Source organism: Rousettus aegyptiacus, unplaced genomic scaffold (assembly GCF_014176215.1).
Source record: "Rousettus aegyptiacus isolate mRouAeg1 unplaced genomic scaffold, mRouAeg1.p scaffold_m13_p_15, whole genome shotgun sequence".
NCBI classification, from domain to species: Eukaryota; Metazoa; Chordata; class Mammalia; order Chiroptera; family Pteropodidae; genus Rousettus; species Rousettus aegyptiacus.
Window position 1 is genome coordinate 38,548,972 of NW_023416290.1, and position 23,101 is coordinate 38,572,072.

Below are 23,101 nucleotides of genomic sequence, written 5' to 3' on the forward strand. Positions count from 1 at the left end.
TGACTATTTCATAATCATACATTTGTACTTCTTAATCCCTTTGCCCTTAATCTGGCTTACTTCATTCAGCACAATACCCTCTAGGTCCATCAAGGCAATATCTTTTCCATCCCCTTCATTTTAGTATCTGTGTGTCATTTAATCTAAAGTCTCTCGTAGGCAGCATATGTAGGGGTCTTGTTTTCTTATCTATTCACCCATCTTATCTTTTGGTTGGAGTACTTTAATTCTTTTCCACTTGAGGTACTTGTAAATAGATATATAGTTATTACCATTCTTTATTCATGTTTTTGATACATGTTATTCTTAAAAGAAGTCCCTCCAACATTTCCTGTAATACTGGATTGGTGGTTATGAACTCCTTTACTTAGCTTGTGTGTGTGTGTGTGTGTGTCTGGGAAGTTCTTTATATGCCCATCGACTCTAAATGATAGCTTTGCTGGATAAAGTAAGTATTCTTGGTTGTAGATCCTGGGTTTCATCACTGTGAATATTTTGTGCCAATCCCTTCTGTCTTGCACAGTTTCTTTTGAGAAATCATCCGCCAGTTTCTGGGTGCTTCTTTGTAGGTACTAACTACTTTTCTCTTGCTGCTTTTAAGATTCTCTCTTGTATTTAACCTTTGGCATTTTAATTATGATGTATCTGGGTATGGGCCTGTTTGGGTTCCTCTTTCTTTGGACTCTGAGCTTCCTGGGATTGTATGTCTATTTCCTTTACCAGGTTAGGGAAGTTTACCATTATTATTTCTTCAAATAGGTTTTCAACTTCTTTCTCTCCCACTTCTCCTTCAGGTACCCCTATGATGCAGATGTTGTTACATTTGATTTTGTCGCATAGGCTCCTTAAATTATTATCATATCTTTGGATGCTTTTTTCTTGCCATTCTGATTGTGGGGCCCTCCACTTTCCCATCCTCTGTATCGGTGATTTAATCCTCTGCTTAATCCATGCTGTTGATTCCCTATAATGTGCTCTTCACCTCAGATAATGTAGTCTTCATTTCTGACTGACTCTCTTTTATAATTCCTATTTTTATGTTTTTTTCTCTTTGTTAATGTTCTCATTTAGTTCATCTATACTTTCCCTAAGTTTATTGAGCACCTTTATAACCGGTGTTTTGAACTCTTTGTTAGATTGCTTGACTCCATTATTCCTGGATCTCTGTTCTATTCTCTCATATGGTTTCTGCTTCTTTGTCTTCCCATTTTGGCTGCCTTTCTCTGTCTTTTTATGTAACTAATCAAAGCTCCTAAGTCTCCCATTCTTATTAGTGTGGCTTTGTGTAGTAGGTGTCCAGCTGCAGACCAAGTTTAGCTCCAGCTGGTGCTTTTCTTGGACCACCTGTTAAGATTCAGCAAGCAATCCACAGATGCTGTATTTATAGTTGCCTCAAGAAACCACACCAGAAACCAGGCCAGCTGCCAGTGGTGTGGGGTTCTTTGCTGCTCAGCAAGGGGTACAGGACACGCTGAGGACATGACTGAATGTGGCTTGTGTGGGACTGTGAGTTGGGAGAGGTGGGATTTCAGGGAATCCTCTGGGCAGAGTGACCTCTTATTTAAGTTGATGATGTCTAAGTTCTGGCGGCACTGTGTCCGCACACTGGGATTGGAGAGGGCTCAACAGAGGAACAATGGATATTGTCAGCACTTCTGTCTGGGGGAGAGCCTTGCCTCCAGACCTCACTCTGGCAACTCAGTGTTCCTCTTTAAGTCCCTGGTATACCTAAGCAGCCGGCTCGTTGCTGGTGCTCACCGTCACCACAAACGTCTGTTCACAGACATGACCCCTTTAAAAGGAACATCTGCAGCCTCTGGCTTCAGCGGCTGTCACCTCTGTCCCACTCACCTGCTTGGGACGAGGCAGCCTCAGGTCTTTGCCCCCTCCTATCTTCTACTGTTGCAAGGTGATTTCTTATTTCTCTCCCTAGTTGTAGAGCTTCTGTTCATCCGGACTGCAGGCAACTCTGCTTGTTGTTTGCTGTTTCCATCACAACTTTGGTATGGTTCCAAGAGGAGATGCACAAAGCCTCTATCATCTACGCCATTTTGCCCAGTCTTTTGAAATTAATCTGTTTTATTTTTTTGCCTTCACAAGTATTTGGGGCGTGCACTTGTTTTATGATTCAGGTTAAGAAAAGAGATGCATGTTTAAGTTTTATGCCAACGTCTGAGTAGGATTGAGACCTTAGGAAAATTGAGATGACAATGAAAAGCTCTTGAAAGGAGAAAATGCTTATATGCTTGAAAGAAATGTTGAAGTTAGAATCTTGATATATTTGCTTTCAGTCTTTTATAAGAAAATTTTGTGGGTTTTTTTTTTTTTTTTGTAAAATGTGTGCTAACTATAAAGAAGTCACACATTGCAAATGTTAAAATGTAAAAGGTACCTCCTACTCAGCCATCCAGATCTCATTAATATTAGGGATAGGCAATATTGCAATATCCGTTCTATGTATATTCACATACAGAATGATGGATGAATGGTTAGAAGGAAGGAGGGACTAAAATATATTATTTGTTAGACATTAGAAAGTATTTCCTAAGATATGTCTAAAGTTAAGCAGATTCTGAAAAAAAATATTGAGGTTGGTATTGTGACATTCTTGGTTCAGTTTTAGGTTAGATATATTTAATTCTTTGCGATGACATTAGCACTTTGGATTCCCATATTTCATCTCCTTACCTCCTGATATTTATTCATATTTTTTCACATTTTTCCTATCTGTAACATTCACAATTAGTCTTCAGCTATGATTTTATAAGTTCTTATTTTCGATATTCCCTACTAGTCCTTTTGTCATATTCTTCTCATTCCTCAAGTTTTATTTTGATACAGTTGGGATAATTTCAGTCTTGCAGCATTGAATAATGTTTCAGTAAAGAAGTCTTAAGCAAGTTAAACTGTTTATTTTTTTCTCTAGTAGGTAATTTACTTTTTATGCATGAATTCCTGAAGAATTCCATTTTTTTTTTCCAAGCACTATAATTTAACCAGGACTAGAAATGGAAATGGCCAGATTTGTGTGCAAGAGTGTGTGTGTATGTGTATACCTTTTTAGGAATTCCATCTTTACTCTAGAATCCATGTCATTGGAGCAGCCACTGTATGGAATAGTCCAAGTCTTAAGATAGAGGGAAAAGAAAGCTAAGAAGTATAATGTTGGATTTTAACTTTTCTACCTGGAAGACTAATCACTTCTGTTCATGTTTCATGGCAAAGTAAGTCACATGGTCATGTCTGCATTAATGGGATGATACTATGTATTTCATATTCCTCCTCTAGGAGGAATACAGAATGCTTAGTAACAGTAATGTAGTCTATCACAATAACTACTTTAGAAAACAATTATATTAGTTCAACAGTGATTTGAAAATTGCTGTATTACTGTCACAAGTAGGGAATAGTATAGGGAAGCTCATTTCTTCTGTTATTCAGTCTGCATGTTCCATCCTCTCAAAAGCTCTGTTAACAGTGCTTCTCAAATTTATTGTACTTGCAAATCAATTGTGAATCAGTAGTTCTGGAGTGAAGCCTGGGATTCTGCATTCATAATAAGGTCCCAGATGATCCTGATGCTGCTGGTCCCTGGAACACAACTTTAAGTAGAAGCTTCTGTAGCACTTTATATCACAGACCTTTTCACTTAGAAGTGGACACCACCACCACCAACAACAACAACAAAAAATAGAGGAAAGGAGAGCAAGTGGGTAGGAGATGAATAGGAGTATAAGATGTTACCAAATGAGGGGAAAGATGAGTGTTGAGAAGGAATTAGTTAATGCTTCACAAAGATCACATAAAATAAAATTGAAAAACCACTTAGTTTATTCTCCTTAGCTCAAAGTAGGTGTAGTGAACTTCACAGAGAGAAGCCATTGCAGTGCATTTTGGAATCGGTAGGAGGTAATGGAGTTAAAACAGTGAAAGTGAACTCTTTATTTTCAAAAGTTCTAGAAAATAAGCAGAAGGATGGGGTGATAATCTAAATGGTTACAAAGTTGAAGGAAAATTAAAGACTTTTTTTTTATTATTTTTGTTTTGCTTATGGATAAGGAGTGAAAGGTTGAAAACACGGACATTTTTTCCTATAGTACCTTGATATAGAGGGAATCAGTTAATTAGACAAGCTGTAATCAGTGTATACTTTTTAGTTTAACAGATGCTTTTAAAGTTATTTTAAAATCTATATTGTGTTTGAAAATATCAACTCCCAGAACAATATTTTTATCAGTAGCTACTACCAAAATTATACTAGTCAATTATAATAGGAGTCTTTTGGAATATTAAAACTGGTTCTCATAGTTTTCATGGTTCTCATAATTTTCATGCGTGGTTTCCAGCCTTGCTTTCTTTCTAGTTTGCCGTTCCCATTCTGTTACCAAAATGATCTTAAAAGTTCTGATATTGTTTTGTCAGTACTCTGCTTGAAAGTCTTTTGGACCTTCTGAATCTGGTAATAGCAAGGTAGGTAACTCAGACTATCCTACTGAAAGCAATTTAAAAAGCTGGGCCAAAACAAAACAAAAATTTTAAAGGTATCAGAAAGCTAGCCTATATGACTAGATTAGGATCTGAGTGAGAACAGAGGCCCTAGGAGGAATGGCTCTAGTTTAGAATTGTTCCCCCCCCCCCCCCAGGGGCTGTTTTGATTTCAGAAGCAGCAGATAAAAAGATGCTTTTAACAACCTATGGGTGTTAGGGGGCAAGGACAAAGTTCAGGATCCATGACTAGGGAGCAGCAAACCCCTCTCACTGAGGACTCCAAAGTGTTTTATCCTAAGGTTCAAAAAAAACTGAAGTAGCTGAGCTCTCATAGGATAAAAACTCAGCCTCAAATTTTCATTCCTGTAATTTCATTAATAAAACGTGGTATTACTAGTGTCCTCAGGTGTTTGGCAGAGCAAACATTAATCTTTTCTAGAGAAATACAACTTTCTGTGTGTCAAATTCTGTCTGTAAACAATTTTGCAAATTTAGTATCCAGCACACAAAATATAAGTAGACACATGACAAGACATCAGAACAACAGAATAAAAACAGACCCACAGGGACTCTAAGTATTGTAGTTACCAAATTTAAAATAGCTGTGCTGAGAATTTTGAGTTAATTTTGAATTTTATAGAAAGATTAAAAACTATCAAAGAAAAATGGATATTCCAGGACTGAAAAATATAATCCTTTAAATTAGGACATTTGTGGATAGATTTAACAGCAAATTAGCCATCAGAGATGAGAGAATTAGTGAATTGAAAGATAGGTCAGAAGAAAATAACCAGAATAAAGAGAGAGGGACAAAAGAGTAGAAAATATAAGAGATGGTAAGCTGAGTACAAGATAATAAGTTCTAAGATAGGTATGAGTCCCCAAAGGAGAGGAGAGAGAGATCAGGGCCAGACACATTATTTAATGATACAGTGACTGAAAACTTCAAAACTGATGAAATACTTTAATTCATAGATTCAGGCATTCCTGCAAACCCCCAGGAGAATCAGTACAAATCTCACCAACAGTGGAAAATCTTAAAAGCAATCAGAACAAATAGAAAATGTGGTGTAGCAATAAGATTGACAATTGATTTCCCAACTGAAACAGCGGAAACTAAAATGCAGGGGAGAATACCTGCCAGTCTAGAATTCTGTCCCCTGTGAAATTATCCAGAGATGCGATAAAAATGGTATACATGAGTACAAAACTAAATAAATCTTCACTGTCTATAAAAATAATGTCTGATAGTGTTTCTGTATACATATATGTAATTAAAGTTTGTAATAGCAATTGCATATAAATCTTGGCAAGGGCATACAATTTTTAATGTCTTTGCATTGTCCAGGTTGAGGATAAAAGTACTAGTTAATGTTAGACTAAGATCAGTCAAGCTATAATCTCTAGGATGACCACTAACAGAATTGTTAATGTAGAACTTCCAAATTAATAAGAGAAAGAAAATTAATACATTAATGCTCAATTCAAAGGAAGTTAAGGAAAGAGTAACGGAATAGGCTGACAAATAGAAAACAGAACAGATTTTAAAGGCCCTGCTTTAGAGATGCATTATAGCATAAGGATAGAGAAGGGTTGCAAATGGGAAGAAAAAGTGAACACCAATGGAAAGTAAGTCCGTATAATTATATTCATATGAGACAAGGCAGACATTAAGGCAGAAAGTATTCTGAGAAGAGGGTCTATTTACAAGGAAGATGTAGCAGTTCTTAATTTGTATGAACCTAATATCATGGTCTCAAAATACAGAAAGCAAAGTAGAGAGGCTTATGAGGAATCAAATAACTCACATAGTGAGAGATTTTAGCAACCTCTGTCAGCAATTTACAGAATAACAATACAAAAGCAAACCAATATAGATATAAAAAACTTGAATAACACAATCAGCAAACTTGACCTCATGAATGTGGAGGTGAATATGTGTGCAAATATGTGTACACATACTGACACACAAACACACATATAACACTCACTACCATATAGTACAGAATACACATTCTTTTCAAGTACATATGGAGCATTTGCTAAATTTACATATACTCATAAAGCAAGTTTCAACAAATTTAAAAGATTTGAGCTTTTTTTTTTTTAGAGTATTTTCTTTCACCGTAGTACAATTAAGCTAGAAATCAGTAACCAAAAGATAAATTTTAAAATTGTCAAATGCGGCAAGTTTAGCAATACTTTCTAAATGGCAAAAAGAAATTAGAGTAGAAGTCAAAATATTTTGGACCAAATTATTAAAACAGAGAGTGTCAAAACTCATAGGAATTAATTTAGATGGGAATTATATATTAAGTTTCTGCTTCTGGCAGTGATGGAGTAAATTCTAACTACTTTGCTCTTTCCACTATACCAGGATAATTGTGGAACAAAGAAGCATGATGTTTTGTAAGTTGCAGTTAGTAGGAGGGATTGAAAAAAGAAATTTAAATTATGCCAGATGCTACAAAAGAAACATAAAGATGCTATGTGATTAATAACAGAGATTTGGGGTAGCCCGGGTGATCAGGAACGTTTTAGGGTAGCTTTTTCAAGCATTGCAGAGCTGACTTTTCTGGGATCCAAACTTGATTATTAATAGTAGTTTTATTATTATTAATGCTTTATTAGAACCACTCACCCAACTGAGCTAATTAGGTACATATAAACAAACTCTACCATGGTCAAAATAGCGAATAAGATTGGATAGAGGGAGAACAATGAAGTAGATATTGTTTAGATTATTTGAGTTTAGGTAGAACTAATTTTCTTTCGGAAACCTATTGTTTTAATCTTGTAAAATATCGAGGATGAATCTAGCATTTTGCTGTGTTTACTATCTTACTCAGTTTTGAATTTTTTAGAGTTTGTTTTAAATTGTTTAGATAGAAGTGGTATGTTATCAATTCAGTGCAGTCGTTGTTACATGAAACGTAGATGAGAAGGTTAACACTAATGCAAAATTTTAACTAAAACAGGTAACATAATCTAGATGATAATGACGTGGTCAAGTGAAATGTCTTGATAAGTAAGTGAAAAATAGTTGACAAAAACATAATTTACTTCAGGGTTTGTAAATAAGGAATTTAATAATTTAAAGTAATTCCATAGAGAAGACTACATCCTTAATTTTAATTGTAGAAGTAGAGAGACATTTTCTCCTGTGAGGACTAATGTTACATTTTTTTAAACTTGATTTGGTTAATAACAACAAATATCTGTGTATCTTCAAATATAGTTTATTGTAATTGGATTAAATCTGTTGAAAGAAATTATCCATAATTTAGTTCTTTATAATTTCCTTTCTGCAGACAGCTACTTATGTTTCGAATTGACTTCCAATTATTAGTGTTTCATACTGGTTACTTCCTACAGTAAGCAGTGCATTTCCTTTTATTGATGGTTTTATTTTTTTAAATTTGTTTAAATTACTTTCAAGATACAATACATTGACTAGACATCTATATAGTTTGTAAAATGATCCCCTCAATTGCTCCCTTCCTTCCCTGGCCCTCCATCTATCTATCATATTAATGCTAACTGCATTCCCTCTGCCCATCCCCCATGACCAACTATCAACTACTAATTTGTATTTCTTTAATCCTTCATCCTATTCTCCTAGCCTCCCAACCCTCTCCCCTCTGTGTTGATGGCTGTATTTTTGAGCAGTGAATCCCAGGTAACAAGCTGTTATTACTACTGAATCTAGTAGATATCAGCCCAGCGAGCTCTATTTAGTAATCTTTGGCATTATGTGAAAGGAAAATGAATTTAATAGGGGTTTTGCCTAATTTTTTTTCCAGACACTGGCCAAAAGAAGACCCTAGACAAGAAAGATGGGAGACGAATGTCTTTTCAGAAACCTAAAGGGACTGTTGAGTATACTGTAAGTTATTTGCTTTTGAAAAAGCTGATTGATCTTTGCAGTAGTTTTATGTAAGACATTCTTTGTTTGTACTATAATTGAAACAGGAGTTGTTAATTGCCTTATTTTAGAAATCTGTACTTCACTTTGATAACTTTTATAAATAATACTACTTAAATTTTTAATTGTATTTTAGGATCTTTTTCCTTACAGAAAATTTAAGTGTGATACAAAGAGTCCGGAAAATTTAACTTACTATAGATGATAAATCATTGGGGGTCAAAGCTCCTGTGCTAAAATAATTTTTATTAGGTTAGGCTTTTAAGAAAATAATTTCTTTTTTGGAAATGTTATCTTCATTTTATTCCCAGCAGTGCTAATGATAATAAAAATGGCAGGTAGAATATTTAAAAGATACATTGATATTAATCTTCCAGAATAACCTCTTACATTAGATTATTTGTATGTATTTATAGTGAAGTTTTCTTTAGCTCTGAAAATGGAACTTCTTTCTGTCATCTTGAAATGACCGTCAATTCTTCCTGAAGTCAGATTTTTCACATTTCTGGTTACCATGGAGAAGTGAAATAAGAAATCATCTTCAGTTTGTGGTGTGCTGCTTATTTGATTGAATGTAATATTATTTATTTAGATAATGTTAACATATTATAAAGCAATTATTTTAACAGCTTAATTTTCTGTTATTTTGTGTTTTTCTAATATGGTAATGTAACTATTAAAATGGTTTTTAAATAACTTATGCATTTGTGTCATCGTGAAACCTTCTAGTGTTAGTTTGAATATTATTTTTCATGAATCCTTAAAATTGAACAAATTATCAAAACCTTTAGTTAACTTTTTCATATACTGCATAATAGACAATTTCGAGATTTTAAGTACTTCTGAAAAGTTAGGAACTAGATAATATAGGGTAGAATTATATTTACTATCAAAAGAATTTCTTCTTCAAGCATATTATAAACTTAAATTTGATGTGCTTATACCTTCTCTTCCTGGTTGAGAAATTGAGAAATAAGATCAAACAGTAAAATATTGGGTAATGTAATTGATATATTCATTAGCGTTTATTAAGGCATAAGATGATAGGCATGAGGAATAAGATGTACATATAACCATGTAATTGTGCAAAATTGTAAAAGTTTGGTTTGGTTTGAATTCAGGAGTTTACCAATCTTCTCTTTGTAATTCAATAAAACGTATTATCTGTGGCAAAATTAAAGTCAAATTAAGAACCATTATTTGGGGGGTGGGAATTTTGAAATTTGAAATTATTATTTTTTTAATGTTGTAAATGACCTTTGGAATATAATCAAGTATTGATCAGAAAAGTTATTAAACATTCTCTAGCAAGATTTCATTTAGTGTTTTTTTTTTCTATTGTAATGTTGTTTATTCTTTTTCCAGTATACTTAAAATCCTGACAAAAATCTCAGAAGTTGCCTATGAAAAATGGCAATGTGAGCATGCAACTTTTATAAATGGTTGTTTAGTCATTTTTTAATTCCTTTCTTAATATTTTGTTTATTCCCTATGCCAAATCCTAAAAGAAAGAAACAAGTATAATTCTAAAACTACGATATTCCTGTCTTATATTCTATTCTATAATTTTTAAAATCTTCATAAAACATCTTTATATAAAATACTTACATAACATGATTTTTATATTTAGGAAAATATATATCCCTATACTTTTAAAAGAAAACTTTTAATATTACAGTGTACTCCCAAAATTTGTTTACTCTAAAAAATTTATAATCTAACTTAAATGTATTTCCAGACCACATAAATATATTATAAGTTAATCTTGTACTTTAGATAGCTTTCAAGTTAAAATCATACATGTATACATATGTATACATACATACATACATTCTGTTCTTAATTATAACATTACTTTCGGTAGGATTCAAAAGTAGCCCTGAAAATGCTATACATTATCATTTTCTTCCTTGTTAACTTAATATCCCTCTGTCTACTGAAGGAACCTTCTCCAGCCACTAATGACTTTCTGATTATCAGATCCAGTGGCCTTTTCTTTGTTGTTGCTTCCTGCTTATTTTTTTCTTTCTGGTCTTTACTTTCCTTCTTAAGGACCTTTAATAATTCTTTCAGTGAGGATCTGTGAATGAGTAATCAAGAAGTGTCTGAAAAGTCTTTACTAACCCTCTTCCTAGTATTTGAACTGTTTATAGATTATTAGATTGACAGTTATTTTCTGTCAGCACTTTGAACATAGTAATCTATTGTCTTAGGTCCCTCTGTTGCCTTTTTATTTTTATTCATTTCTAGAGTCTTTTTTTTTTTTAAGATTATTTTTAAAGTTTCTTCCTTGTCTTTACAGTTCTACATGCCACTGTGATAGGTCTAGATTCAGACAAATTTTTATTTATCTTGCTTTTTGTGTTTTTTTAATCTAAGGAACCATGTCATTCAGAAATTCTGGAAAATTTTCAGCCATTATTTCTTTCATTATATCCTTTCCTCCTTTCTCTATTTATTCTTGAAATTAATTGTACTGCCTTTTGCTGTCATTATGCTTTGTCCTGTTATTCTTGCTATCATTTTGACTGTATCTTCGTCTCCTTTGCTGGCTGTTCTACTCTTAATTGATTCCAAATGTGAGTGATCCCTTGTTTCTTTTTACTTTTCTATTTACATTCTATTGCTTGTGTAGAGCTTAAGAACTTTATTATATGAATAACGTGGAGTGAGACCGCACATTTTTGTATTCCTACCTTGCTAGATGCTTGCATTTCCTACTAGCACTTTACATTTAACAAATTATAGCAAACCTCTTACTAATTCTTTCTCCATGCTTGCCCAATGCTCGATTTTCTTATTTCCATTTTTCCTTTGGTCTTTTATTCATCTGCATTGAGATTTTAGGATTCAGCATCAGTTGCTCATTGACATTTACTTCTCTGACCTGCTATGACTACCACCATCATCACAACATCACTTAGTTCATGAGTTGTCTTCTGTTGAGTTTTATTTGAAAATCTTATACCTTAATCTTTTTCTTTTTTTACATTTTTATTACTTTAAACCTGATCTACTGCAGTGGTATTAATGGTTTTTCTGTATCTCTTCTCTTGTCTTATTAACCTAGACCTGTTATCACCAGGCTAAGGTTCTACTTGGGCCATTTAACTTCCTTGTTTTATAACTATTAGTGGTTTTTATTATCTTTATCACCACATTTAGTGGGATCATTGTGAGTGTAAAACGTGTGGTAATTAATAAGAAAGTACTTTGTGAACTTAGACGTTACTGAAAAATAAAATTTGTTTGCAGAAAGCTTTTACATATATTATCTCAATAAGGTAGGTGATATATCAGCTCATTGCATAGATAAGGTTTGCACAGAAGAAGCTGAACTAGATTATTATTAACTAGATTATTTGGCATAAATTTGGTTTTACAAAATGATTAAAAGTATGTATATTTATTGTTTTTTACACTCACATACATATCTACTTTTCCTGACTTTCAAAGTCTTTAGTGAAGAGCTAAAGAAGAACAAATTAGTAGTTGCAAGACGGTGAGATGGTCACAGGGATGAGGAGCATGGCATAGGGAACGCAGTCAGCAGTAACGTAGTGGCTAGGTGTAGAGCCAGATGGGGCATAGAGTAATCAGGGGTATCGTTTCATAAACTATATAAATGTCTAACCAATGTACTGTATTCTCAAAAGTAAAAATAAAATAAAATGCTTTTAAAAGAAGTATTCTTTAGCCAAATATAATGACTGTTTAATCTCATCCTTTTTTGAGATTTAACTGTAGTTACTCACCTTCCTAAAATCTTAAATTCATGAGTATACTCTGGATGATTTAGCAGGAAAAGACAGTATCCCACAAATGTGTTTCTTTCTTTCCTGTCTCTGAACATATCATTCTAAACTTTTCACTTTGTTCTTTTCCTTCTTTCTACTTCTCAAATTCCCATCCCTTCTTCTAGATTTTGCTTTAAATCTTTTCTATAAAATCTTTCCTGAACAATTTGGAGCAAATATGGTGCTCTATACTCATAACTTCTGTGACATTTGTTGTTTCATTTATATAATCTTTTTTGTCTTATTTTTCCAAGTAGATTGTAAATGTCTTATAATTTGTAAGCCACTTAGTTTCACTTAATTTTCTTTTCTGTCTCTCATAATGCCATATGTGTAGAGGATTCCCAAGGAATATATTGACTATTGAAATGACTTTTTCTTTCAGGATAATTGGCAAAATCCTATGATTTAAGATTTCTATAAATATAATCATTAAAATATACTGATTCAGAAAGAGATTGTTCAACTTGGGTTCAAATATGTTTTCTAATTTATACATTTAAATGACAAAATGTACATGAAGATCATTAGAAATAGCAACGTAAGTTTAAAACAGGCATACTTTGCTAAAACAAAATTAGTATGTTTATAGAAATTAGATATGTTTTAGGAATTATTTAAAGGAATAGTATGTTGTCTTAAAGTCTTTGTAAAAATAAAAATCACTCATTTGTGTTTTGTAAATTATATTTTGTATTTTGAAATTGCTCGAATCAGTAGGGGTTCACATTTAGTCGTGATATATTATAATGAAAGCATATACTCTGTATCATAATAGATTGAGACCGCTTGTTAACAAAATATAAAATTTCTCAAATTATCTCCAAAGGTGGAACTGCTACTTGTTAATCAAATGTAAGATTGGTTTATAAACATATTAATGATCTTTAAACCTCATAGTTCAGGTTTTCTCTTTTAACAAATTAAAATAATTTATTTTTCCTTTTAAACAGGTTGAATCAAGGGATTCGTTGAATAGTATAGCCCTGAAATTTGATACAACGCCAAATGAACTCGTTCAGTTAAATAAGTTATTCTCCCGAGCCGTCGTTACTGGACAGGTATCTTGTTTTTTTAATACGTTGATGTTTAGAAGCGTTAAGTAGCAAGACAGAAAGTATTCATTGCAGCATAGCTGATAATATAGGAAATTCTAGAAGAATACTTTTATTCATGCTTTGAACAAATCATATTGTCTCCAGAAGAGAAAATTAACTGTCATTTACATCCATATGAATTTTTCTTAAGAGATATTGAAAATCATTGCTATTGTCTTTTCAAATATAATTTTAAAGAGCTTTTTAAAATATTTAAAGCAGTACATATCCAACTTAAAAATGATTCAAAAAGACTTATAGTTTCCTTCTCCATAAGCGATCACAGTTACCACTTTGTATTCCCTTTTAGAAATATTTTAGCTTTTTTTTATCTTTGATTTTGACAAATTTTATATAAGCACAAGTGGATCGCAGACTTTTTCTCATGTGTATTGTTGCACTATATTGATATATTTTAGTTTAACTAGGCACAATAGGCTTTAGACCGTTTCTGCTCTTTTATAGCTATTATAAACATCGCTATAGGAAATGCACTTACACGTATTTTTTTCTTTATATGCAAATTCTTAAATAGAATAAAGTCCTAGAAGTAACATTGCTGCATTAAAGGATATATCCATTTAAATGTTTGCTAGTTATTGCCAACTTGTCCTTTAAGAAGAACTAACACATTATATAAGAATTATTGTTTCCCCACCCTGTCCCCAACAGTATGTATTATCAAACTATCAGATCATAGCCATCACCTGCTATCTGATTGTGGGCAATAGTTAGAAGTAATTCTTTTGAACAGTAATATTATATAAACTTCAGTTATTTTTTTAAACCTAAAAATATAATCATCACTAGATTCTAAAATAATATTTCTATATAAGTTTCTACATGTCACAAATGCTTATATCTCAGTATTATAATTATTGAATTTATGCTTCCCATTCTATATAAGTCCCTTAGAAGCACAGCTCTTATATTTTATTAGATATAAATTCTAAATGGAATTTAAATTTTTTTAACTTTGTTAGAATTATTATGATAACATTTTAATATGAAGATTTTTATTTTTTCTATTCATCACTGAAGGTCATTGTTAATGGCACTTGGTAATAGAACACTATCTGATTATTAATTTTTCAGTTTGTGTGAATGTTTTCTTCCAGGTTTTATATGTTCCTGATCCTGAATATGTCTCCAGTGTTGAAAGCTCTCCATCGCTAAGCCCTATAAGTCCCCTGTCACCAACATCATCTGAGGCTGAATTTGATAAGACCACTGTAAGTGTCCCTGCTTTTCAAAGATAGCTATGAAGAAATCTCACCGTATATGTATATATCATCATGATTTTTTTTTTTTTTAGACTATCGTTAGAACAAAATTTCACCTTTTTATTTTGTTACTTAAGTGTATAAATCCCAGTTTCTAAAATAAAACATTCTTATTAAAACAGCGTAAGTTGGTGCTGGTGTTCTAAGGATACTCATCAATTCTCTCTTATAAATACCATATAATAATTTAACTAAGGGAGAAGTTTTACCTAAAAAATATGAAAGTATCATGATAGGAAGTCCATGTTCTATTTGATTTTTATTTCAGTTTTTATGAATATTTATATAGTACTTAGAATTCTTGAGTTCATTTTGACACACTGCCTTTTAAAAAATAATTTATTATCTTAGTCACTTTTCCAAGTATTAACTCCAAGTAATTATTAATGGATTAATTTTTAGCATTTTTAAGGAATGAATGTTCTGTATAAGTTATATTTTACAAATGAATTTCAAGTAACCAAACTTGATTTAATGATTTTGAATAAAATCCGAAATTGCGCCTTTTCTATGTAAATTACTACTAATCAGAATTTCCCATTTTCATAATGACCTAATAATTATGTTTTCACATAAAAAGCTATTCATTAAATGGCTCAACTCCTATGGGAGAGTCTTCTATGTTTCTCTATTGATTTTTAAAAGACATTATTTCCTTCTCTGCTCTAATTTGCACTGAAAATTTAAGATACTAAATAGCACACTAGTAATAAAACACAAATTATTAATGTTTGTGAGGAGAGAGAGAGAGAACGAGAGCATGAGAGAGCAGTGGTGTCTTTTTCAAATGTTTATTAGTTGGATATCTTATTTGCATCAGTATGACAGCACTGTAGTTTAGAATATAGTCCCATGAAAGGAATATATTACACTTATCTTCATCATTGATGAGAATGGAAGTCAGATTCTAATAATAGGTATTGCTGGACCAAATGATGCAAGAATATCTTCTTGAAAATGGCCATGCCATTTTCCCATGGGACTTAAAAGATCTGTATTCATAAGGGTTAGTGCCAAAGGAGACCAGTATAACCTTAAGCTAATTTAGCTTGTGCTTCAAACCCTAAAGCAAAATTGTGAAAAGCCTAGATTATAGCATTAAGTTTCCTTAAAAATTAAGGTAATAATATATAGCTTATATAAATGTTTTGAAAATTAAATGAAATGGTCAATATAATACACTTAAATATAATAAGTATTCATAAATATCCATTAATATTATTAATATCCTTATTCGTGCTAAACAAACTTATACATGATCAAAACTCTTAGATACAGTAACTACCTGCAACAACAGGATGAGTGTGAAGTTATTTGCATCATAAACTGAAAAGATTAAGGATCTTGTTAGAAGTTATTAATGATTGAACAGAGGCATTCAACTGTTAAAATGTAATTCCATTTTAGGTTTTTAAAATATATACTATGTTAAATATAGTGTTTTTACGGTATTCTGCTTTGGTCTGTTCTTCTTTTAAAGAACATCTGCCCAAGTGCTAGGGATTCAGCCCTACATCTTGGGGGTGGGGGCAGCTATGTGAAGTTGAGAAAAGAAATGTAAACATTCCGTGCTATATAGGTTTATTAATTAGAGTAGATTGTTAAAATGTGATAGCTCTTTTCATTATCTTAAAAGCTGTGAGATTGCAGAGAAGGTAGGCTTGCTTATTATTTCAAAAGACCAGATCAGAACTATTCGGCATTAGTAGCACAGTGGCTGATTTTAGCTCAGAAGTCTGAAGAAATTTACTCTTATGAAATATATTCTTCAAGGCATTGTGTGTTTACTCATAATGTATGAAATGCGCCTGTGAATTCTGAGGGATCTATGCACTTGGATATAAAACATTTTAAGTGAAATGTAATATTTTTAAAATATTAACACTATAAGAGTAACACCAGGCGTAACTGACTTTGTCCCCAATAGAACTCACGTATCTTTAAATTACTTTAGAGTTGTACATATCACAAAATGTTTATAGTCATCTACTGGAAAACAGTTACCAGGGTCACCACTAGATCTTGTTATTTAATATATTAAAAAAGAGTATATATATTATTATATCTTCAATTAAAAATATTTTGATTATGGTTCAATTTGGTTTTTTTTGTAAACTTTTATTTGATGTATTCAAAAGAGCATTTTGAGGAGGTCCATAGGCTTCACTGACAGAATGGTCCATGGCACTAAAAATGTTAAGAACCTGTGATATAACTATTTAATACTTTGTAGAACTGTATTGATAAATTTTTTATAGCTTGAGCTTTTAAAAGGCTCTTCCAGTGAATGGGTTCTGCTAAATCCCTAGTTATCACAGTCACTTCACCTTTTCTCTACTCCTAACACCTGAGGGATATATTAAATGGTCTTATCAGAACCAGTAGTTTAATTCAGGAGCCAACTGAATGTGTGTGTGTGAGGGGTTGGGGGAGAAGGTCGGGGATACAAGAAATGTAATTTTCAGCATTCTCCAAATATGATACATGATTCATAAATGTATACCCTCCATTAAAAAATCATTAAAAATGTGAATGTACGCTGTATTAGGGATCTTTACTGAAAATGAAAATAATACCATTCTTACCTATATTTTCTACATGAGAATATTTTGGGCTTACCTCCAGTATATGACGAGAGGGAAGAACATTTACTGAGGAAAGCTGTTCATTTGGATTTAATAATGTGCTTATTTTGTTTAGTTCTCTGAAGTGCTTTTACTTATATTTTTAAAGACTCCTGATGTAGTCCACCCAAAAGAAGCAACTCCCTCTACTTTTACTGGTATTCGACCTGCACGAGTTGTATCTTCAACTTCTGAGGAGGAAGAAGCATTTACTGAGAAATTTCTAAAAATTAACTGCAAATATATTACCAGTGGCAAGGTAATGAATGGTACCTTAGAAAAATAACTTTTAATTATGTTTTGTTTATTACTAAAATATGACAGTTTTGCATTTACATTTTGAGTCTTTGACATTAGCAAATGCTTTAATATTTTTAAAAAGTGTTAATGGAACTAATAGTTTGGGTTAATGTAGACATTGCCAATAACTAACAATCTGGTGGCCTCTTGCAAACTGTTAAAGGCAATGTGATATAAATACATTTACTACAATAAGGTACAGTTAATTTGCTGTTTGGTAGACTGTTTCAAAAAGCTGATGTAAAATGACCACTCTTGGATACTCTTTGCAGTGCTAACTCTTGGAAACGTAGTATAACACAGAACTATGAAGATAACTCCTATTTATTGAGTAACTAGTATATGCCAGAAATTGTGTTTTGGTGTATTAATTTTTTTACTAACTCGAAATACTGTGCAATAGATCATCCTATTTCTTCTTTACAGAAAAAAGAAAAACTGTCAGAAAAGGTTAACAAGTCCAAGGTTTCTCTGTCATGGCCAGAATTCAAGCCCAGTTTCAATCTCTTTCATATACCACACCTTGCTGCTTTACTGAGCAAAGAATTTCTAGTCTGCCAAGGGAATATAGTAAAGTAACACAGAATTGCAAAATAAACTCCAAGTATTGCTTAGAAAGTAACTATAACATGATACCAACTTTAAAGACAGAATTAAGACTACTTCATAGTCATAATTCATTAATTATGAGTATTTGAAATACAGGTGTTTTAGTGCTATAAATTTTCCCCTATGTACTGTTTTAACTGCATTCACAATCTTAATGTGTTGTATTTTTATTTTCATTTAGTTTATAATACTATCTCTTTATTTCTTCTTTGGCCTGTGGAATATTTAGAAGTGTTTTAGTTTCTAAGTGAGGATTTTTCTAAGTATTTGTTACCAATTTCTAATGTTACTCCATGTAGTTGTAGAACATACTACTTTTGAAGACTTAATTTAAAACTTATAATCCAGAATATGGTGTATCTTGATAACCATTACATGTGCACTTGAAAACAATGTGTATTCTGCAGTTATTGGGAGGATTATTCTATAAATATCAGTTATTTCAAGTTGAGTGATAGTATTGTTATTCTGTATCTCTACTGATTTTCTACTTGTTCTATCAATTGGCAGAAAGATGTTGAAATAGTTCACTATATTTGTGTATTTGTCTATTTCTCCTTTCATTTCTATCAATTTTTGTTTTGTATATTTTAAAACTGCCATTCGTTATAAAAATGATATTATCTTGATGAATTTACTTATTTCATTATGAAAGACCCTTTTTATTCTCAGTAATATTCATTGCATCAAAATCTGCTTTGATGGATACTTTAGTCATTTTAGATTCCTTTTGATTAGTGTTAACATGGTTTATCTTTTTGATTGTTTTACTTTGGCCTTTGTCCTTAATTAAAATTGGTTTTCATATCTCCATTAGAATTAACTCTCTGTGTTTTGCATTGTCTGTTGGGTTTGACTAATGTATAATGACATGTATCCACCATTACAGTATCTTACAGAACAGTTTCATTGCCCTACAGATCCTCAGTGCTCTGCGTATTCGTGCATTCCTCCAGCTGAACTCCGAGAAACTGCTGCTCTTTTTATTGTCTCTATAGTTTTGATTTTTTCATAATGTCATTTAGTTAGAATTACACAATATGAATATAATTTCAGTTTGGCTTCTTTTAATTAGCATTATGTGTTTAAGAGCCCTCTATGTCTTTCATGGCTTGACAGATATTTTTTTTTTTTATTGCTGAATTAGAATTCACTGTAGATATACCACAGTTTATGCATTCACCAACTGAAAGACATTATGGTTACTTTCAAGATGGGCACTTATAAATATGGCTTTTATAAACATCTGTATGCACATTTTTGTGTAGACATAAGTTTTTTTCTTCATTTGGGTAAATACTAAGGAGTGTGATTGCTAGATCTAAATCTTGTGGTAAGACTACGTTTAGCTTTGTAAGAAATTACCAAAATGTCTTCCAAAGTGCATTATTTTGCATTCCTACCAGCAGTCAATAAGAATTGCCATTGCTCCACACCCTCACCAGCATTTGTTGTTGTCAGAGTTAGTGGTAACTCATTGTTTTAATTTGCATTTCCCTAATGACTTAGAATATTGAACATATTTTCATAAGCTTATTTACTACCCTCTGTCTTTGACATTTTCTTTGTATTTTGAAAGATCTTTTCACTGGGTATAAAATTTTAAGTTGACAGGGCATTCTTTTCTGAATTTTAAAGATGTTCTTTCCAAACTCCATTGTTTTCTGGCTTGTATTGTTTCTGAAGAGGTGTCTTCTGTTATTTTTATATTTGGTGTCCTTTACAAAATATATATTTTTCTTAGGTTGCATTTAAAATAGTCTCTTTATTACTCTTTTGAGCAATCGATTATGATGTGCCTTGGTGTATTCTTTTTTCTTGTTTCTTTGAGATTTATTTAGCTTCTTGGATCAGTGGGTTTATAGTTTTCATCAAATTTGTAAACTTGTTGGCCATATTTCTTTAAATATTTTTTTCTCTCCCATCCTCTTCTCTTCTTTGAGAACTCTTAATTATGCATGTTTGGGGCTGCTTGATCTGTATCTCATAGCTCACTGGTACTCTTCTCTTTTTTTCCCTCTCATTGTTTTAGACCATTTCAGTTGCTATATATTTATGTTTACTAGTGTTTTTATGTCATGTCTAATCTGCTATTCTGACCAGCATATTTTTCATCTCTATAAGTTCAAACTGTGTATATTATATTTTCATGGTCCCTACTTAAACTGTGCACAAACTTTCTTTTATATTCTTGAATATATTGAATATATATTAAGGTTTTATTTTACATTGTAAATATTCTCCTGTTGATTATTTCTTGGATTATCCCTTGCAGTGGAAATGTTCCTACAACATACCCCATCACTCATTGGCTCAAGTGGGCATGTGATCCAAGAATACAAATTAATATATTCAAATCTATTTAAAATATTGATCAAAAGATGATTAGTCTGTGGTTTGCATGAAGTTACTCCTTATTTAGGTGGTCTGTGGTCTGTCCGAACTAAAAGAAATGCTATTCAGAGTTTCAGATTGATTTTCTTTGCCCCACCAAAATATATGCACATGTAGAGTTTTCTCTATGGTATTGCATGCAGTTACTACTATAAATAATAGGCATGTTTTATTATCTTGAATATTTATAATAGCTTTTTACCACTTGAGGTTAGGTGACAATTTTTAGTGGGATTCCCTTTTTAACTTTTTTACTCGATTATTTTTATAAGTAGTGTCTGTCATAACTCAAGTTTCATGCTCTTAAAATTAAGCTGGGTAAATTCACAGAGCTGAATATGGACTTGGAAGGAAGGTGTGATACCAAATCAAACAGGATTTAAGTTTTTCTTTAATAGCTTCATAAAAACACAAGACAACTTTGAAGTAACTATTTGGTTTGTTTTTAGAATTCTGTCTGGCTCTTCATTTTTTACACTTACAGAATAGAGTGGAATGAGAATTTTAAAATGGGGTTAAGGACTATTTGGCACTTGAATTGGAGTGATTATATAATTTGTTACTCAAATGTTGGAGAGATTATAGTTAAAAGCACTGATTGCCTGGATTTTGAATCTTGGTTCTACCACTTATTAGTTAGCTATGTAATTTATTATTTAGGAGAAATTGCCTAGTCTGTCTTAACTTTAAATTGTTCATCTATATACTCATCTCAGAGCTGACTGTGACAATTAAATGAGCAATAATGTATATAAAGCCTGTTACATACAAAGCATTCAAAACAAGAGGGATGGACTCTGATATTTATATCACCATTTGTATAAATGTATTTAAAATTTTATAGTTTTTCGTGATTAAATTAAAATGATTACTGTGTACCTTAGAAGTCATCTAATCTACCTATTTTATAGATTAAAAACTGAGGCCCAGCAGCTTTCCTTTCTCAAGATCACATAGCTAGGTAGTAGCAGAGTCAAGTGAAACAGATTTTTTAAAAAGGTATTTAAAGAGATTATACCATTTTTTTTATAATGGATTGAATCATCATCATTATTTATTAAACCAGCATTGTGTATATTAAACTATATTTGGTACCGGTAGTGATGGAGCAACACAGGAGGCAGGTCACAGGTTGATGTGAAACATGGCTCTGCCTTGCAGGACTTTACAATCCCATCTTACATTACAAAAGCTCTTGCTTATGTAACTCAGTATTTTACTGAGTCTGCGAATCTTAATACCTGACTCGGTTGTTTGAGGGTGAATATAATATTCTTTGTATTTTGTCTCTCCTAAAGAGGAAAATTTACTGTGAAAAGCTGAATGTTAAAAACATTTACATGAGAATGCCTTAGTGCATGAATGTACTACTTCTATATGTAGGAGATGGACCGACATAAGGAAATTAGTAAAAATAGCTGGGATACTTTTTGAAAATTTAAACTTCAAAGATTAAACATTATTTTCTTTTTTTATCTTAGGGCACAGTCAGTGGTGTGCTGCTAGTTACACCAAATAATATAATGTTTGATCCACATAAAACTGACCCCTTGGTTCAAGAGAATGGCTGTGAGGAATATGGGATCATGTGTCCAATGGAAGAGGTGATGTCAGCTGCAATGTACAAAGAAATTTTGGATAGCAAAATAAAGGAATCCTTACCCATGTAAGAGTGGTATTTATACTCCTTTGCAATTTTATTGCATCTAGATAGTTGACCCTAACCTAATACTCTTAATTATTTCGATTAGTTTTATTGTAGCTGCTTTTCATTTTAACAATAATGAAACAAAACTATATGTAGTATTAAGATTATTCTTAATGCACTTAGAATAGTTAAGAGTTGCTTTAGGTTCGTATTTGTATATTTGGTCAGAGAACCAGATATTTTATAAAGTAACCTACAGTGCTCATTTAATACAATGTTTATCAGCTCTTTTTATTCAGACATAGCATTCAGAGTTCTAAATTATTTATACGAGTAATTTAAGATGATATAAGTAATCAAGGTCACTTTTAAATTTTCCTTCGAGGACCCCGAAGAGTTAGGAGTGAGACTCGGGAAGGCCACATGAGCAAAGATCTGACATTAGTATAACAACACAGCATTTTTTTTATTTATTAGTTTATATGTTTACCTCCTTCTTTCTCAGAAAAGTGTAAAATATAGAGGCGAAGACCCCAAAATTACACAGATATAAAGAGTTAACATTGGAATATACTGGTCAGGCTATGTGTGGTTTTGATTGTGATTCAGATAACATAGGTGTGAGACTACAGGTCAGCACGATCTTTGAAAATAATGTCCTTGACCAAAGGAATAACCAGAGAGAAAGAGAGGAATAAGAAATAAAAGGAGATAATAAAAGGTAGATAGGTATACAAAGAAAGGAAGTAGAAAGGATGAAGATTGATATGTAATAGAAAAGAACTCTTCCAGTCTTTCATTCATTACCCTGTCAACAGTTTAAAAACTGACTTCACTTTAACCTAATACTGGGATTTATATCCCCATATTAGCCCTGGCCCACAGGGACGACGAAGGCTGTTTTAAAATTAACCCTTGTTGGATAGAACTACTTAC

At 32.1% G+C, this 23,101-nt stretch overlaps 1 protein-coding gene across 7 annotated transcripts in view; it reads left to right on the top strand.

Moving 5' to 3' along the window:
• Positions 1 to 23,101, top strand: part of OXR1 (oxidation resistance 1) — a 388,922-nt gene that overhangs the window by 322,048 nt on the left and 43,773 nt on the right. For all 7 annotated transcript variants that reach the window (XM_016147442.2, XM_016147445.2, XM_016147446.2 and 4 more), the window contains 5 exons: positions 8,292 to 8,374; positions 13,164 to 13,271; positions 14,426 to 14,539; positions 17,324 to 17,473; positions 21,999 to 22,183. In XM_016147442.2, the coding sequence (XP_016002928.2) occupies positions 8,292 to 8,374; positions 13,164 to 13,271; positions 14,426 to 14,539; positions 17,324 to 17,473; positions 21,999 to 22,183 (640 nt within the window). The remainder of the gene's footprint in view (positions 1 to 8,291; positions 8,375 to 13,163; positions 13,272 to 14,425; positions 14,540 to 17,323; positions 17,474 to 21,998; positions 22,184 to 23,101) is intronic.